Source organism: Hippocampus guttulatus, chromosome 1 (genome assembly GCF_054856545.1).
Source record: "Hippocampus guttulatus isolate MCC_2025c chromosome 1, RoL_Hgut_1.0, whole genome shotgun sequence".
NCBI lineage: Eukaryota > Metazoa > Chordata > Actinopteri > Syngnathiformes > Syngnathidae > Hippocampus > Hippocampus guttulatus.
Window position 1 is genome coordinate 6525942 of NC_141261.1, and position 19669 is coordinate 6545610.

The 19669-nt window shown below is 43.1% G+C and overlaps 1 protein-coding gene across 4 annotated transcripts in view; it reads left to right on the top strand.

Moving 5' to 3' along the window:
* agrn (agrin) overlaps positions 1-19669 on the top strand; it is a 250841-nt gene that overhangs the window by 189196 nt on the left and 41976 nt on the right. For all 4 annotated transcript variants that reach the window (XM_086106411.1, XM_086106418.1, XM_086106427.1 and 1 more), the window contains 5 exons: positions 1730-1854; positions 1989-2094; positions 8329-8754; positions 12507-12632; positions 18115-18242. In XM_086106411.1, the coding sequence (XP_085962537.1) occupies positions 1730-1854; positions 1989-2094; positions 8329-8754; positions 12507-12632; positions 18115-18242 (911 nt within the window). The remainder of the gene's footprint in view (positions 1-1729; positions 1855-1988; positions 2095-8328; positions 8755-12506; positions 12633-18114; positions 18243-19669) is intronic.

The window sequence follows — 19669 nt, forward strand, 5'->3', positions numbered from 1 at the left end:
ACCCAAGGGCGTGACTTCTGTTGGCCTCTTGCTCCATGTGTATGCAGCATAACAGCTAAATACAACTTCATCATGTTTACTTGGGCTCCACGAATTGACCCAAGTCTGCAGCTATCACTTTACAGACATTCAATCCTTTTTTAAAATGTCATTTAAAGCATTTCTTTAATGTCTTCATGGCTCATACCATTCGATAATATATACACCAGGAGCAGAATTTTCAAATCTTTTCGACAGCTGACTGGGGGTCCAAAAGCCTTTCGGACAGGACCCCACATTGTCATCGCCATTTGATCAACTTCAAACTTTCTTTAGGACTGTTGTATTTAATCCCGCCTACATTTCTAACCTCTTCAACAGTATATTATCAGCTGTATCAAACGCTGCTCTGAGATCCAATAAGACAAGCACCAACGCCTTCCCTGCATCAGTGTGTGAAGTGATATCATTTTCTACAGTCATAAGAGTAATGAGGTTGGACACTTGATTGGAATACGTTTAAGTTCAAAAATTTGCTTGAAAAAGTTGAATGGAAACCACTCGCTCGAAAATCTTGGTCAACAAGGGAAGGTTTGGGGTTGGTCCAAAATAAGGAGACATCAGGTGTTTTTTTTTGTTGTTTTTTTAAGAAGAAGGTTGACGGCCGCTTGCCTCGGTGTAACCTTGTTCCAAATGTTCTCCTCTTAACATATATGACTGCAACTTGGTTCATTTGTATTTCCGCATAAGCACTATTGATTCTTCAGATGAATAATGAAAACGGGTTGGCTTTAAGTAGGTTGATAGAAAAGGTTAGTTCCTGCTGTGGGCAGGGGCACGCAGCTGCTTGATTAAGATGCTCTATCAGCTATTGACTGCAAGTCAAAAGCTGAATCAAGTCAGCAACGGGGCGCACCGGTGGGGCTCCCCTCCCTGTTCACCATGTCAGATGAAAAGACAGGGCTCCGGGAGGTTGAGGTGCATGAAATCAGGAGGGAAGTACAGGGGGGTGCTTTAAGCTGCTGTGGTTTGCGCTCTCGCGCAAAGGTCTTTCGCTTCTGGCCTGTTGCGTGCACGCCAGGCCCCTTCAGCACGTACAGCAGTTAACTTCAAGGCTTCAAACGCTTCTTAAGTACCAAAAAGATTTACCGAATGTAAACATGACAAAGGCCTCTCCAAAATATTCCGAAGTGCGGTACATTTTCGCAATATGACATTCCCTTTGATCCACCGAGGCTGCTTTTGGATGAAATAGTGTGCGACAGGAAAACTCTGAATTATTCATTTATGTATTTGACAGGTGAATACACTGCTTTGTGACTATATTAATATATTAACACTTTGGGTTATATGAGGGTATAATACATAGATAATGTACCCGATCAATAATTCAGAGTTAGTCTCGTCGTCTGTCAATAAACGACTCCGTAAACCGTGCGTGTATACAATAGTGCTTGATTCAAAGAGTTCTTCTTTACTACGGAACAATCCGATGGAAACCTCTGTGTACCTCTTGTTTTATTTATATTTATAGTTTTTTTTATGTTGATTATACTGTTATACTAAAGTATATTCAATACATAAGAGCAAACAGCAAGAATATTGTTTACTGGGTTTACAATGTGCACACAAAGTGTAGAGATTTTAATAGGGGCTCCAAATTTGGTTGCGTTTAATTTCATGTCATTACTCTTGCAAGCAGAAAGATTAAACCTAATCAATTAATAATATCAACTAATTACTCTTTCAGGTCCAGAGGCTCCGAATTCATGTGATGAGTTACTTTGTAGTTTTGGAGCATCTTGTTTTGAGGTGAATGGTCAGGCCCATTGTGAGTGCCCCTCACCTGACTGTGATGAACGCAACAAAACTAAGGTGTGTATTTCACAATGGTGCTGTGCGTGACTGTGTGTGTGTGTGGGGGGGGGTCAGCTTTAATTGAGTGGGTTTGCTAGCGTGTTCCAACAGGGAATAATAAAGTGTTCCCCATCTCTGCCCATGTGGAGCAGGTGTGCGGTTCTGATGGGGTGACGTATGGCGACCAGTGCCAGCTGAGGACCATCGCCTGCAGGCAGGACAAGGACATCACAGTGCAACACTTTGGACAATGCACAGGTGAGCCCTGATGAAGCCTCCATGCATCATACACATCGTACAGATGGCCAAATGTCCCCCCCCCCCGGCCCCAGTCGCCCCAGTCACATGACAACACGTAACACCCTGGTCTCACATATGCACCCCCGGCCCCCAACCTCGAATCAGTCTGTCATTAGCCTTCATATCTGATTATTTATTTTTTTTAAATCACCTTGTGCATGTATTGGGATCTTATGCTTGAGTTTGATCTGGTGGATATTATCAGTCGTGCAGTGTGCTGACCGAATGTGGAGTCAATTTCCACTCAGTGCTCCAACAGTGTCCTGCGACGAGTCTCGAGTGTAGTTCACCTTTCACCCGAAGTCAGCTCGGAGAGTTCATGACCCCTGAACAACATAAATAATGTAGAAAATGAAGAGCTCTTCCAAGGAGGTAATCTTTGAAACCATGTAGATTTGAGGGCCTTATCTGTATTCATGATTACATAGATGACATTAGATGTAAATTTGTCATCTGCGAAATTGGGAAAATTCATTAAAAATTTCCTCGTCAAAGATAGTGTTTTGATTTAAAATAATTTGTACAGTAGTAGGTCACCTTTTTCTACACTTTTATGAAAGTTAATGAGGTATGACTTTATGACAGACATATTTTCATGCTACTAAAATGATTTCTCTCTCTCTCTCTGTCTTTCTCTGGTATATATCTATATTGGTATACATTCCAATACCAATCAGTTTCACAAATATTGTACAGATTATGTTCAACCTTAGACGTTCCATGCCTTTAACCATGTTTACTCAGCAAAGCAGCAGTGTTCATTTTTTTGAGTGATATTTTAATTAGATCAATACAATACAATACAATACAGGCTGATTTATATAGCGCTTTCACAACAGCGGCAGCTGTAACAAAGCGCTTAACAAAACAGTTAACATAAAGTAAAATAATAAACACAACACATAACATAAAACACGGACAGTCGTGCAGTCCTAACCACTTTTCCGTCACACGCTTTGTGTTTGAAGCAGTTTGAGACGAAAGAGGACAGAATCAAAGTGTCCTTTAACCAGTGGATCAGAGACGTCATGCTCAAAATGTGCACACGTCGGCTACAAGCTAAGTTTCAAAGTCAACAAGAAGCTGTAGCATCCATTGACGAAAAAAAGAGATTGGTTCACTTCTCCTGTCCCATGGACATCCGCCATCCAAGCGGCGACTCTCGGTTCCAAATACGCGTCGGCGCAGAGCGCCGATGCTCCTCTCTCCTCATCCTCAGCAGCCATCCATCCAACCGCACCAACGCCGACTGTCCCACAGCGCCGACATCTCCACTGAACAAAACAATCAATCCAAACTACTTTCACCACATTCATGGAGCTGTTTAAAAGTAAGGCTAGGTGAAAGCAAAGTGGCGTGCGTCACGAGAGAAAATTTGCTGAACATTTATAGGAATGAAAAGTCGCATTGCCACGGGAGTGGCTGTCTTTACAGCAGCTCCTATACTTTTTATTCTTTTAATTTCTTCCTTTAATAACTTTGCTGCTGTAAATTGGGGATTTCTCCATTGTGAGACAAATAAAGGTTTTCTTATTCTTATTATTATAAATAAAGCACTGGCAGGCTGTCTATTTTACTCACCCAGTGTCCTGATTTTGACCCCTTCTATGAAGCGTGTCAATTCAAATCGGTCACAAACGTTATGGAACATGCCAAGTGGATGTGTATAGAGTGAAAGGCACATCTCCTTTTTCGTTTTGGTGCAGATGCCACTGGGCACAGTTGGGATCAGTGTTTTGGTTTGCCGGCACAAGAGCCAAGGTCATGACTTTCATGTCTGATCATGTTGCCCCAGTGACAGCCAGCTTTTGCCACATTGGGACGGGATGGAAATGTTGCAGTGAAGAAGAGGAGGGCCAGCTGTACGGCTCTGGACATAAGCCACTGGCAGCAGCTTGGCTGGAAGTGGTTCTTTCACCTCATCTCTCTGTGCACTCAGGCCAGGTGATTTTGTACACCTGTCACTGGGATAACTAAGTCATCCACTACTAGTCAGTGACTCCTTGTTAGACTCTTTTGTCCCCATTTTCAGGAGCCAAGCAGCGCTTTAAATTTCAGGGACAGTGGTCCAAGCAAAGATATGCTGCGAACAGGTCACCGGGCCAGACATGTTCTGAGATGGGTTACCAGGGGGAAAATAAAGGCTGCCAAAATTCATTCCATGTTTTTTTTTTTCATGCCTCCATTGCCTGGCAGTTGCCATGTGACTCGTGTGTAATCCCTCGCCAAGTGTTGCCGCACATGGAAGGAAGGCCAGAAGACGCCTCCAAGCAGATTCGTTTTTTTTCTTTTCGACTCATTCTATCAAGCCCTCAGGGAAGGAACAGACAGGCGCCCTGACGGAAGATCTTTTAATTCTTTCCCCACCCCCCGGATGCGGTTGCGTGGCGGGAAGCATCTCCGCCACTCCTGTAGGCTTCAGGGGTTCGATCTGGAGCTCATTTCACGTGTGGCTGGGTGCGAATTAGCATTAGCTCTGCCTCCTTCCTCTTGCTGTGCTCCAGCCCGGTCCTTCAATCCCCCCTGCTGTGTACATGCGGAGTTTGCAGACATGGCGGATTTGTGAACGCACTAGCTGACCGTGTTGCATTTGTCAACAATGCAAGACCAAGGGCTTATGGATTTGGGTGACTATTTATGCATTGAGGTGCAGTGGAAGCTCCAAGGTCGAATGCAATCCGCTCCCAAAGTAAATAAAATAACGCAAATGTTCCAGGGACAGACTGCTGCCTTCATAAGCTCTTCACGATGATCTTCTTGAATTATATGTAAACATGGAACACAACACAAATACCATGTAGCAGAGTGACCATTTAATGGAAATGACTACATGACCACTTATAGTGTGAGGGTGCGGGTTCTTGGGGTAGGCGAGCAGCACTGTGTTGCAAACTATAAAGCCTTTCAATAACCTGGGAAGAAAAAAAAACATTTGTGCGCAATCTTCCCATGGTGGGAAGTGGCCAGTGACTTGCCAATGGCTTGGCCTCCTCCCATATGGCGTTATCACCTGTAGGTTTGCAGCAAATTGGCAAATGATGCTAGCATATGGCGTCGTCAGCCTGTGTGTTAGTCAGGCTTCTGTTGCCTTCTCCAGCTCGTGCTCAGAGGTTTTATTTCTCATTATTCAATCCCTCGTTCTTCCCCCTATTGTTTGCTCTGCCATCTTCTCTCCCACTGCTGCCTTTGTTAACTTGTTTACTTTGTCACTCTGTCGCCCTTCTTCTTCTGGCCTCTGTCTTTTGCCTTCACTCTCCCCCTTACAGCCGAACATGGTTGACAACCTGAACAATCTTAATAGCCATGTTTCAACATTAAATACATGCTTCCAGACAAACCATGATGACAATGATTTCTTTTCTTCCTCTCCGTCTTGGTGACATGACTGTTCACTGGCCGGCTAACACAGATAAATGAATGCTAACGGAGTGTTCAATCTGATTGAGAAAAGCCCCAAAAAATGAAAAGGCTGGGCCGAATGTCCCTCTATCTCATACTTACGCTATTCTCTATAAACGTACACTGCACGGGCCCAATTTTCAATTCAGAAGGGCCGAAATGTTTGACTTCACTGACCCTTGAGTCGACAGCACACTTTTGACAGATCAGTGGGAGAAAAGTGTTTGAGTCATCTCATACTGCTGCCACTCTCAAGACAAAAACACTGGACAAAACGCAGAAAAAAATGACCACTGACTCACCATGAATGTCAGTTGCTTGTTTTTCCCATTAGAAGGTATTCATAATGTGTGAGGGGCAAATGTAATTTTTACCGTCTGTTTCACCCAGGTGGTTGCCTGGCGACCAATGTGACCGCATATTTGGTGTACACACATAGTTGGCCCATGTGTTCAACTCCGGCCTTTTTGTGAAGTACAGAGAAACTCCTCTACAACGAAATCATGTTTGCAGCAAGAAATTTTTCACAACAGGGGGGTTTTCACTGTAGCAAATTTAATCTCAGATATTAACACACACACACAAACGGATGTGTACACGCACACACAAACATATGTGCACTATTTATTTTTATTCCAATAGTGCATAAGTATGAGCATACACTTATTTGACACTTCATATAATCAGTGTAGAAAGAAAGACTTCCTCCGTCTTTCATGTTGATCACTTTTACTCTCTCTTCCAGCGTCAGAGCTCTTTTTGTCTTAGCTGCTTGACATCCAAAGGTCCGTTTTGTACCCATTTTAGCAATGCAATGTTCTTGCTGCGTCTGAAACTAACAATAACAAATACTTGCTGGACTACTGTGCATGTGTGAACCAGTGTGGTGGTTGATGTTGCCGTTTCCGAACAAAGCAGTTGAGGTCGCTGTTGGATTAGACTTCGTTGTAGTGAATCTCGTCGCGAGGCAAGAGCAGAGAAAAAGATTTCATATAACGCAACAGGGAGGGGGGGGGGGGGGGGGGGGGTTCGTTGTATGGGGGGCAGGAAAGTGGGAATGGTGTTAATGCATGAAGATTTTTTTCACACTGGGGAGTATTTTCGTCCATGTAGGTTTCGTTGTAGAGGAGTTTCACTGTAACAAAATAATGTCACTATTAATCACAGCTATCTGACCTTATGGATGAATGAACAAAATCCCCCCAGCCTCTTTTCAAAATCTTGTCAAAAGTTTTCCAAGCAGAGTGGAAGTTTCTGCAGGTGAAAATCCCACATATGGTTCCCATTTGCAATTCCTGCAGGAGTTCCATTGCTTTTGTAAATGCAGCGTCGCTTTTTCTCCCCTCTTACCTTAGCCTCTGCCATTATCTGCACAGCCATCCAGCCACCTGACACTAAGCCTGCATGCGGAGTGACAGGTGTAGCCAAGGGGAATGGCAATGCATGCCGCCACAATGTCGACGATACCATCTCCACTTCTCTTTGCGAACCACTCCAAATCCGTCCCTACGCAAAAAAAATGTTCCGAGCTCAAGGCTGACACCTCCGCCGCCCCAGTTGGTATCACGTTTCACACCTCAGTGAGGAACTGTCAGTCAAGGAGGTGATTATAGCAACGTGATTAGGCCGTACACATAATGATAGGCGAATCCTAATTAGGTTTGTGTTGATGTCACCCACCTGCATTTATTAGTATAGCCAGTGAGGGATGCAAAGAAAGCCCGCTTGTCTCAGCTTACTTGCTTAAGTAGCTTCTCCGTATTTACTCACTTTTCTTCAGGAGGACTTTTTGTCCTATTTATCGTTCTTTCATCAGAACAGAGTTATGTCCTTTTTTATTTTTCCGTGGGTAATAATGGTCTCTCGGCAGCGAGCCTCCTCTCTCTTCCATACTCTGAGTGATTCTTTGCCCGAATGAGCGCTTGTTTGCTGTGCATCTGTTTGTGGTGGCGTTGACGACTGTGGCGCCAGCGAGCGGAGTGCCGCCTTTGAAGCCCTGAGTTAAAGCAGCTTGGGTTGTTTTTTTCATGGCCTATTTCCATCAATCATTCATCACCAGCGGCACTGGCTGTTGGTGATTAAAGCTTTACTTCTACAAGGCAGCATGTGAATATGGATAGAAAATTCAAAGGCATACGTGCACTACACAAACATGAATAAATAGTAAGCGTGAAAATAGGCGGAAAAGACACACTCGAATCGTGCATTGATTGCAACAATGTGCAGATGACACACTAGAGTGCATTTTGCTCTGTGTGGTTATCTGTTGGCACTATCCATATTCATCATTACTTTATTGGACCGCTACCACGGAAAAATGAAATAACGGCAACCACAAAGCCCTTCTTCTGACATCTAAAGAGCGGATAACAGTGTGTGTATTGTTTGTTTCTTTACCTGTTTGTCCATCCATCCACCCATTTTCCGATCCGCTTTATCCTCACAAGTCGCGGGGGCGTGCTGGAGCCGATCCCAGCCGTCATCGGGCAGTAGGCGGGGGACACCCTGAACCGGTTGCCAGCCAATGTGTGTGTGTGTGTGTGTGTGTGTGTGTGTGTGTGTGTGTGTGTGTGTGTGTGTGTGTGTGTGGTTTCATTATGACATTGCTGACCATCACCGAGAAGGAAAGTGGACATATTTTTTGTCATCAGTCAGGAAAAAAAAAATTATTTTGTTGCCTTTGTGTAAGTTTTACTATGAGGGGGAATTACAGCAAATGTCACAAGTTTCCAACATTTCCATCTTGGCTCAATCATTCATCCATTCCTTGCTTCCTCCCCTTCCCTCCGCCAGAAACCATCTCCGAGCGGGCTGAGCGACCCACTCCAACCCCGCTTACCGCCACCACCATCACAACGCCAGCTCCCTTAAATCATAACCTGGTGTGGGCCATTCCGCCTCCGAGAACGGCCGAGACTGCTGAGACTACGGTGCAGCCCCCTGCCACCACGCCCTCACCCACGCTCACACACCACCGTGCGCAAAAAAGCCACCACCACCCCTCCATCCACATCCAACCTCAGTCGCCACGGTCAACCCCTGCCCCTACCGCTACCGCCTCTCAAGGTAGCCCCGCCCCCTCGACCGCTGCAAATTCTTTCGAGGGTTCGGGCAGTGGGGAGCCTAGTGGAGATGACCAAGCTGAGGAAGAGGAGGAGCCGGAAGAGGAAGCGGGTAGCGGCGTGCCACCAGAGGCCAGTGGGGCGGAGGAGCCTTTTGGTAAATCCTTGCTCTTTCATGATCACACCCATAATGCTTTCACAGCTCAACATATTGTGAGTATGGACCAAATATTTAATGTCATACCATAACATATTCATGTCATCAAATACTGCAAGTCAAATATGTAGATGTTGTATGAAGATGGGTTTATTATCTTCTTTATGTTCCGTCGTTGACCACACCTGCACAGTTTAATCAGATCCGGTGATCAAAAAAATTTTAATTAATGTTCACCTTTGATGGTCACTGTCCGAGATGGATTCAATTTACAATGACAGTTGTGAATATTGATATTCAGATGTCGCTTGGATGGTAGCGTAGCTCTAAAACCTCCATGTACCTTTTAGCATTAATTATGATCTCAGAGATGTGCAAGTCTATTTTTCCCAGAGACCAATCCGGACAGTATTTTCCTCTTGGGTTCACAATGTTTTCCAAAAAACAATTTGAAATGTGGACTCCTCAGACCACGGTACGCTTTTTCCACTTAGCGTCGGGTCAACGTCAGAAGAGCTTGGGCTCAGAGAAGCCGATGGCCTTTGCTTTGCATGGAAGAGTTTTAACTTGCATTTGTAGAACTGTATTAACTGGCAGGGGTTTTCCCAATTGCTTCCGAGCCCACATGGCAATGTCGTTTTCAAAATCATGCCCGGCTTTAATGAGGTCCAGCCTGAAGGATTAAAGGTGACAGGCGTTCAATCTTGGTTTGCAGCCTTGCTGCTTACATGCTGAGATTTCTTCTTTTCATGATATCTCAATTTGAGTCAGACAGCAATCTGCATGGTTCACTGTCACTGCCCATCGTCCATGCTCTCATTCTTCCGACAGTCAAATAGCAGAAGAATAAAGTTTGAGCTGGCCAGATGAAAGCGCTGGCCCGTATCCGGGTCTCTTAGGAACCTGAATTGAGAGGATGATATGACTGGGCGGTTTGAGGTGAGAGCGCGTGCGTGTAGGCTGCCTTCAATCAGTCACAGTCACATGACGAGTCATCCCAAATCTTTCCCGATACGCCCTGCTGCCTGGGGATGACGGGCTCCTTTCCCTCAGATCCTGTCTAGTTTTCCCTCCTTCCATCCGCCTCAGTTGTCGGCTTGTGGTCTTCCTCATCCTCTTCCTCGCCTCCTCGCTCTCCCAAGCGTCTTAGATTTATCCTCCTGTCAGATACTGACCAATGCTCGGTGACTCAAGGAGCATGTAGTGTGTTTACCAAGCAGACCTGCTGTCTTGTGCCTCTCTGTCTGAATGAAAGTGTATCCAACCATGCCCGGGTGGGGTTTTTTTTTCTCCCTAAGCTTTATGTGCGTCTATTGAAGTGCCGTACCATATCAAATAGCCTTTTTTTTTTTAGAATGTAGCATAATGGGATTCCACAACGATGCACATATCCAAAGCAATCCAAGATGTTAGCGGAGTTGAGTGGTTCAAATCTCAAGCTGAGGCCTTCCTACCACATTACAAAAAGAAAAAAATGCATGTGAGGTTAATTGAAAACTCTAAATTGTCAATTGGTGTGAATTTGGCTGTGAGTTGTCTTTATGTGCCCTGCGCCTCTCACCCAAAGTCGGCCGGAATAGCTTCCAGCCCATGTGCAGAACGGGAATAGAAAGAGCTCAAAAATTAATGCATGGATGGAAGTTCCGCTAATGGTAGCGTGGAGGTAACCTAGAAACCAACTTTTTATTGTACAAAACACATGAATTGTTGAATTAAGTACAACTTTTTTTTACTTGTTACTTTTACTACTTATTACTGAATGATTCTTTCGTGTTACTGTAACAAATCGTTAGTGTACCGTTGCAATAGAGTATGTAAATCAAGCAGGTGGTGGGGTGTGTGCAGACCTCGTGCATGTGTAATGGCGCTCAATTGAAATCCACACATAAAATCTGTCCGTGTGTTAGCGCATGTTTATGTGACAGTTATTCTTACGGCTCCCCGTGGAGTTGCGATGCAGTCTCCTTGCCACTTCATATTCCCCGTAGCCATCCTCTCCTCTTTGGCCCAGCACCCATAAATCTACAGAGCACACTCCAACACATGCTCTATAAGCCCTTCATCTTTCTCCTCCCTCCTTCCTTTGACCGCGAGTCCTTGAGTAGAATGTGTCCCCCCCCCTCCCTCCCCGCCCCCTCCCGTCTTTTGACGTCTTTACGACTTGTTTAGCCGTTAGCTGTTTGCCTCCATGATTATTTCTGATCGCCGAGCGGCCATAAACTGCGCGGTTTCGGCCGAGACGCCCCTGCCGCCGACACCGTCATTAGTGAAGATGGAGGTTCACTGCCTGTGCGGTATATTACACAGTTGGTCAGGGAGCGGGACCACACACTTTTAATGTTTTGGTTTTTTTTTTTTATGTGCTAAGATGGCCGCATATACAACAAGCATACATGCATAACTTTTCTTCTCGTGAGAGAGGAAGGGACAGCATTGATGCCGGCTGTCAGTCAGATCTCTTTATTTGGAAACCCCATTCACCTTTTTTTTAAATACCGTATTGGCCCGAATATAAGACAGCCCTGATTATAAGACGACCCCCTCTTTTTCAAGACTCGAGTTTGAAAAAAGGCTTTTTGAACACCAAATTAATTTTTATACAGAAAATAATTACAGTACATCTGAAACAAATGATTATAACAATATATTTGAGAGAAAAAGCATGTTATTTGGCCTCATTAAAATCTAAAGTGCAATCACATTCATAAATGAATGGCTTCTGGTTTTTGAAATGTAAATTACATCATAACTTCTCGTCAGCTGCCGGTTAACCTGGCCAATCTTCGACCCACTTTTCTCCAGTTTGTCGCTACGTTTCTCCATTTTCTGTTATCTCTTCTATTATTTTGTTCTCTTTTCTTTCTTACCGCTATTTTTTTATTTTTCTTCTTCGTGCTACCGCTATTTTTATTTTTATTCTTCGTGACAGGGATTCACTTAGGCCTGGGGAGTCAAGTTCAGCATTCGCTTCAATGATATCTGGCGCCATCTAGCGTCGTGAATGTGTATAATGTCTAGACCCCAAATATAAGACAAAAAACACCGTCTTGTATTCGGCCAATACGGTAAATATGCTGCAAATATGATAGAATACTAACTTACTGTGTTTGGGCTTTCTCCAATTCCAATTTGTCAACAAATAGTTGACCAGTCTCATTATAAAACTTCCCAACTGACATAAAAGGTGAGAAAGGGCAGCGTGAATTGTCAGGAACGGGCAATCAGACAGACAATGTATGCAATTTACAGGAATGTGATGCAAGCGTATCTGCCCTTTATTATTACCCGCTGTCATAATCCTTTCTTGTACTCTATTATTATGTTAGAGTCGTAGACTCTTGGGTATTCATTGTGCTATTGTATATGTAATATTATTCATATCATTATGAGATTCTAAAATACACAACTGCTGTTTTTGCTCCAGTGCGGAGCATCAACAGTGGGCATGGTCTTTTGACAGTGCTCATAATGTGCTTTACGTTTTGCTTCCTGTTTGAGAATTTAAAATAGGTAGTCATGAAATGCAGATTCTACTAATCACAATGAACATTCTCAAATCAAGACAGAAAATGTATTAAATCACAAAAAAATATGATAATATAAAGTGTAATATTAATCATAATAATCATAACAATAAAGAAGTACTCAAAGATAGGCACAATCAGAGTGGTATTAACTTCCTAAGATCTTTATTGTTGTGCTTGTAGTTTGCCGTCTTGTTTCTAATATTTGCACCCCAAACCGCCCTCCAGGACCCACATTGGAAAACACGGCAATATCCGTCGCTGACGACAAGTCGTCCTGTGATAACACCGAATTTGGATGCTGCCCTGACAGTCTGACTCCAGCCAGCAGCTCAGACGGAACCAACTGTCCACGTGAGTACTCTTATTTTCATTAACTCAATTAGCAAATCTGATTTTCGGTTAAGTTTCCCTTTTTTTTTTTTTTTTTTTTAATAATTGAATATCATTTGACATACATTAAATATCACAATCTCAATGCATAAATAAACAGTGTTAGGCAGGGTTTAAAATGACTTATAAAATTGGGGATTTTGATTAAATGACGAAATCGCTTGCAAAATATCTCTTTGCTCACATGTTCTACGTTATGTTATTTTTCCGTCATTTTTATAATTTATGCATTGAAGAGATTTTGTGTTCATTTCCAATGTTTATTTTGAGGTAACTAATATTCTGCCATCTGCAGTAACAAACAGATGAACAGCTGGTATTTTCTCTGCTTTCATGAATCAACTCCCTCAAGTTTTGACAGATGGATTGAAAGTAAACAAATCTCACGTGGGGGAAAATATGACCAAAGTTTGTCATGACTGAGAAGATGATCCTTTCACAAAACTGATCTGTTCAAAGAAATAACGGATTGTAGGCCCTGCCAGGGGCAGAATGTGCCGAGTCTCGTTGCCTTGCAAGGACCCTCCCAATGATTTTGACAATAAAATGCCGTAGTTGTCGGGCTTGTTTGAGAATCAAAATCCATTTTAGTCCGACACGTTTACATACTGTGTGAGTGGTCGGACGGAGATCCGTTTTTAACTGAAAAATTGCAGCATGGCCCTTCGTTGACCTGATGATGGCCTTTTGCAGTGTCGTCATCAAAGAAAGTTTCAAAGTGGAAGCTTTTGAAAATGGTGTTGTTGGGTTTTTTTGTTGTTTTTTTTAATATCTGAAAATGATCAATCCACTGCACTTCTCTTGCAAAGTCTATATTTACTAGCTTGCCACTGGGTCCGTCTGATCCCCAAGTGAATTTATTTTAAGGCCGCTGCGGTTGGAAGTAAATGCCATTGTCTCTATTTGCGGTAAATCTTGATCTTCCTTCACATTTTGTTCTTCGGTTTTCATCTCAGCCACGCTCGCCACCTCTTCTTATTAGTCAGTGACACTACTCGATATCTCCCTGGTGTGCTACATCTCACTTTTCTCCCCAGATGAACCGGGTCAGTGTCAATCCTGCTTTGTAACACTCTATTTCTCTGCGGACTCCGGCAGGGAAAAAGAGTGGATCGGCTACTGAAGGGGCTTTCAATCCAATCAGTGCGTTCTGATAGACTTGTTTCTAAAGAGATAAAGGGCTCCGTCCGTGGCTGCTCCATCCCTTTAGTTGAATTCTGTTTTCTATGTGTTTCACCAGTGTTAATATAACTTGGCAAATTTTGAGCAGTAACTCTACCACCTGTGGTATCCCATAGTACTCGGGAGGTCAAACCAGGAGAATTCTCTGCCCCAGATCCCACTCCGCGTTAGAAATGAAGATACGATTTGCAATTCTTTTGCTGTTCGCGGGCTCTGTTTAAACGTTCCTCCCATTGCATCGAAGTCAAAACATAATCAACAAATCACAACATGTCTGTTAGGTGGGCGCAAAGGACATGTGACTGTTCACTTCAGTTCGTCACAGTACAGTAAAACCATGATCTGTTAAGTGTTCTAACCAAGGGGTGTGTAGGCGGAATATTGATGGTCTTCTTGAGTGACATCACATCAGTGTGAACAGTGTGTAACCTGCCACTAAAAGAAGAGGAACGCAGTGGGCAGATCAATAGGACAGATTTTACATCAGCCGACACAGGATCAATTACACTCAATTGCCTATACCAGGGGTGTCCAAAGTCGGTCCTCAAGGGCCGCTCTCCTGCCTGGTTTCCAGCTCTCCCAGGAGACACGCACCTGATTCAAATAATCAGGAATGTTCTCATGCTGCTTCAGAGCTGGCTGATGAGCTGATCATCTGAATCAGGTGTGTTGCAGCCGAGAGAGATGGAAAACAGGCAGGACGGTGGCCCTCCAGGCCCGGAGCTGGACATGTCTGGCCTATACCCAATTAAAGATGATTAACTGGCAACCAGTGCAGTGTGGAGTTCGCTTGGGAAAGGCTTCAGTTTCTATCGTGACCCTAAACAGGATAAGCGGGAAAGAAAATGGATGAGTGGATTGATTCAGAAAAACCTCCATCCATTACCCCCCCCCCCCGGCCCCCCAAAAAGGAAAGAATTGACAAACACCCTGCGAGGACTATAACCATGACAACTCTAAAACTATGGTTTGATTAAGACTTGTATTATTATATTATATTATGGATAGAAATATGTTCTGAATCTCCTTTCTGCTGAAACAGTTGCACCTTAATTTAAAACGACAAATCTGATACGCTGTCATTGTACATAGTACACTGCTGGTAATGAAAAAGGACCTCCAGCAAAATCGCAGACTATTCAAAATATGATGTAAAAAACCTTCTTTTTTTTAAGTTAAACACATTAATGATGTACAGTAATCCCTCGCTATTTCGCGGTTCGTTTATCGCGGCTTCAGTGCATCGCGGATTTTTTCAAACATTCATAATTGTTTTTCTTTTTTAATATATACATGGAGTACAGTACTGTATATGTTGCTCTATGTGACTCGCTGTTGTTTTACAGCTTCTCGCGGACCGTTTGCGGACTTAAAAAAAACAAAAAAAAATATATATATATATACTGTATATATAATTTATTTATTTATTTATTTTACCTGTATATGTTTATTGGTCACTATTTCGCGGATTTTCATTTATCGCGGGTGGTTTTGGTCCCCATTAACCGCGATAAACGAGGGATTACTGTAGTCATTATTAAATCAGGAAAACGATTGCAGACAGTGAAGTAACTAGTTTGTAAGACAAGGTTACTGGCTTACAAACTAAAGTTGGGAAAGAGTCAGTCCAGGCCGAATAAGCAATATTCAAGGTTTAATAATTGAATAATTTATCAAAATATTCTGGATTACGTCATCGTTGTCCTTGCTCGGTGTTGACACTGATGCAGTTATTTCCTGCATTGTGGGTGGATGATTTATGCGGGTTTCAGGTAAACAGGAAATATAAACACAGCGATGTTAGATATCGCGTCGGTTCGTAATGAATACTGAATATGAAACCACCAACTATTTCTATTCAAAATTTAAAACGACAGAGTGCTAAATCAAATTTTCATTTCTTGAGTAAGAAGTCACATTCTTGTCAAGAATTGGTCTCGCGTCGTGAGCAGATTGTTTAATGGTTGAATGTTACGCTTGATACGTTTGTGATTGAGAAGCCCAGTGTGCCGGCTCAAATGTTGGGATCAAAAGGGAAATTCAGTTTGAAATGTATCATTGCTCTTCCATGCACAATTTCATGGACCTTGTAACCTGATAACATGATAAGCTGTCGACTGTGGTAACCGCTGTCCCTGAAAGGGTTAAAGTACTTCATGCTGGATGGTCACGAGGCGCTCTATCACAGGTGCTCGTCAGACCTGTGGTTTGAATCCAGCCTACTTTCCTAATTGCACCACTTTATTGTCACATCCAACTGTGAAGAAGACAATTGTTATATCTAATTAACGAAAAGACAGTCTAATGTGTGGGAATACCTTTTATTGGTTTTCCCTCGAGGGAAAACGTCATCGACCGCAGCGGGTTACATTTGAACAAGACACTAGCAGCAATATGACATCCACGATAACGGCCAGCAATTGCTCGTGGGAGCATTAATGGTGCGCTAAGTTCCAGCTTCTCTTCAACTCTTCCATACGTTGCTGGACGTTTATGCTTCACAGTTCAGTAGAAGCTGATGTTCCAACAGCTCTGTCCCTCCTCTTTTACTCCCATTCTTCGTCACAGTAAAAGCCTGGTACATCACCCTCTCGGATGTTTGTCTTCCTCTCACATTTAAATTCTCTCAACCGGTGCGCTTTTTCCTCCTTGCTCAGTTTACTGGGCAAACTTTGTTCATTTTGCTTCTGTTTTATGGGCACCATTAGATGTGAGTCACTGAGTCACCACCTGTAAAAGTACTGCAGAAGGAAGGGTGTGGCGTCGACCATCTTTTTTTTTTTTTTTGTACACTTTCAGCCAGGCCGCATCAGTCACAGCCCTGCTGCTCTTAAGAGACAATTAAGACTATCTTTCACGATAATCATGCAAGTGCTCCTCCCATTTCCTCCCATTGCCAAAGCTCAGACAGGGGCAACCATGATTGATTTGGCCAATTTGTTCTGTTGATTACAAGCAGCGTGGAAGCGCAGAATCTCACACGTCCTCGCTCACTTAGGGGCCCTCGACTCGGGAGTAAAACTGCGCAGAGAACTGAGTGATGGTGTGCGACGAAACCTCCAAAGATGCATTCAGCGAATCGTCTCCTCTGCCGAGGGGGGCATTTTTGCGAGTAGCACTTGAACACGATAACTGATATTTTGAAACACTGAGGTTTTGTCTTTCGTGCATCACAATTATTTTACGTACATGAATCAAGCACACCAAACATGTACCCAAATCAGGACCAGAATGGATTTAAAGGTCGTAAATGTTCGGTACTCAGTGGGATAGTGGCTTAAGCAGGGGTGTCAAGCTCATTTTTGTCGCGGGCCACATTCTAGTTACGGTTTCGTGAATTTTGGGAAACCATATCACTGTTTAATCCCCTCTACAAATTACACATACAGCGCACAAAAATTGAAAACTAGTTTTGACATCAGACGTCAAGAATAATGACTGTTATTGTGGATTGCATATGACAATTTGAAATTTTGGTTCAGACTTTAGCAAGCATCATGGAACTTGACATGCTTGATTTGCTTTCGCGGGCCACATAAAATGATGTGGCGGGCCTTGACTTTGACACCTGTGTTTTAGAGAGAGGAGGAATGGGCAGGAATTCACAGAGAAGGGTGACGAAAGGAAAACACCACTTTGTGGGTGTTTTTGGTGAGGAATTAGCATTTTAATGTGGTTTAAAGCTCGCAAACAGTTGTACTAGCATGATTTGGCCCCTTTAAAGCAAAAGGCCTTTCAATATAGTATTAATTTCAGAATGTAGTGTGATTAAAAATCATTTACCATCACAACCGTTTCACAATTAAGGCATTGTCCTCAATGTTGATCCCGACTGTGAAGGATGTTCGTGCCAGTGCGCGTTGTCTTTTCCTCTTATGTGTTGTGTATGTCTGTCTAACATGCTGTCTTTTTACCTAGCCCTCCATGCCTCAGCCAATTTTTGGGATGAATCGCTGTCTGGTAAAAGAAAACAAAATGGCTTAAATTTCCACCTTCTTGCCTCCCTCTCACATTTCACTGTCCACCACATCCACGCCATTCACCACCAGATATGTCCCTCTCCCACTTTTACTTCCAGTCTTATGGAAATACCCAACCAACAGCAAACACACTAACTCGCCTTTGTCAGACACACGCCAACGCACAATCCATCACTAACCCACGAGTGGCACGAGCTGAAAATGAACGGTGTGTGAAGGCAGCAGGAAGTCTGCTCAAGACAAGTTGTTATGTCACAGTATCTCTTCTTCTTTCCCTCTAGCCACCATGAAGTTCAGTGGTTTTCTTCACTTGGACCAGGTGGAGGGACAAGAAGTAGTATACACCCCCGAGATGGAGGACCCCAAATCGGAGCTTTTCGGAGAGACGGCCCGCAGCATCGAGAGTGCCGTAAGTGCTGAGTGTCACTAGCTTATATGCTACAGTATATGCTGGCTACAAGCCATTGCGCGACCATACTTGAGCAGCTAGCATTTTAGCACGCAACGTAATATAGTAGGAACATGGCTGTATGGTTGTAAGCTTAAGCCAGCTAACTAGGAATATTCAGTAGTACAAGTTTTGGAAGCGTGAAAGGTAGTGATGGGAATAAGTCACATAGTCACAAGTCACCATTGGAAAAAAAACAAGCAAGTCAAGCTGAGCCGCCATCAAATTTCAAGCAAGTATAGTCATTTGGTTCACTTGGTTCAAGAGTTCTTAGTCAAGTCATGAAATCTTACTCAGTTTAGAATTTTACAGTGATGATAAAATGTTTATTTTTTTCGTCGATCCCACTTTGTATTTGGCACAGCTGTCTCCGGCTGATAACACCAACAACACTGAATATTGAGGTACTTACTTGATAATGCATGCACACGTTAGAAAATTGAATCAATTTGTGAACTCAAAAGTTCCCCTTGATCCGGTGATTAGCATTGGTCTGAAAAACGTAGGTGGCCAAAACGTGCCTAATTGTGTTTTTTGTTATTGTAAAGTGTCCTTGGGTGTCTTGAAAGGCGCTTATAAATAAAATCTATTATTATTATTATTATTATAATTCAAACTAAACTACCAACAAACTAACCAGAAATGGGAATATCTGGCCTATTTACCAGATGTGGGGCTTTTAATGTCATGACATGATGACAACGATATCGTGGTAATTTTAATGTTGCGATATCGCCGTTATTGTTACATCCCTAATGAGTGTGTGTGTGTGTGTGTGTGTGTGTGTGTGTGTGTGTGTGTGTGTGTGTGTGTGTGTGTGTGTGTGTGTGTGTGTGTGTGTGTGTGTGTGTGTGGTAATGGTTATTTGATAAACTTCTCAGCATAAAACATCACACATGCACACCAAACTGTTTTTGTACAGGGACACAAAGCAAACTATTCTAAGGATATGGTGAATAGTGGAGGGCATCAAGTATTCTCAAAATTGCCGATGTGCTGATGAAAGTGAAAATTGTTTGCAAATGGTTTCACTGCCATAAAACTTGATATCATCATCTGAAGTTGTGTTTGGAGCTTGTTCAGCTGCTGATTCAAGTGGTAAAAAAAAAAATGAAATGGTGCTTTAAAGCATCTTGAGAACATTTCCTGCCTAAATTGACGTTGAAAAATGCTGCCATGTGAACAGTTTCCCTCCATTTTGCCACTGCGTCGACTCGCTTCAAAGTTTTCCTGCAGAGAACTTCTGATTTGGAGAGAGCCTAAGTCATCGTTTTCAAGCATCATTTGACAAATCTCCACTTAGAGCCGGCCGGACTCATCGTTTTCCTCCAGCTCCTTCAGGTCCACTCAGGCTGGTTTCATTGCAGGTGTTGACACTGCTGTGGTTG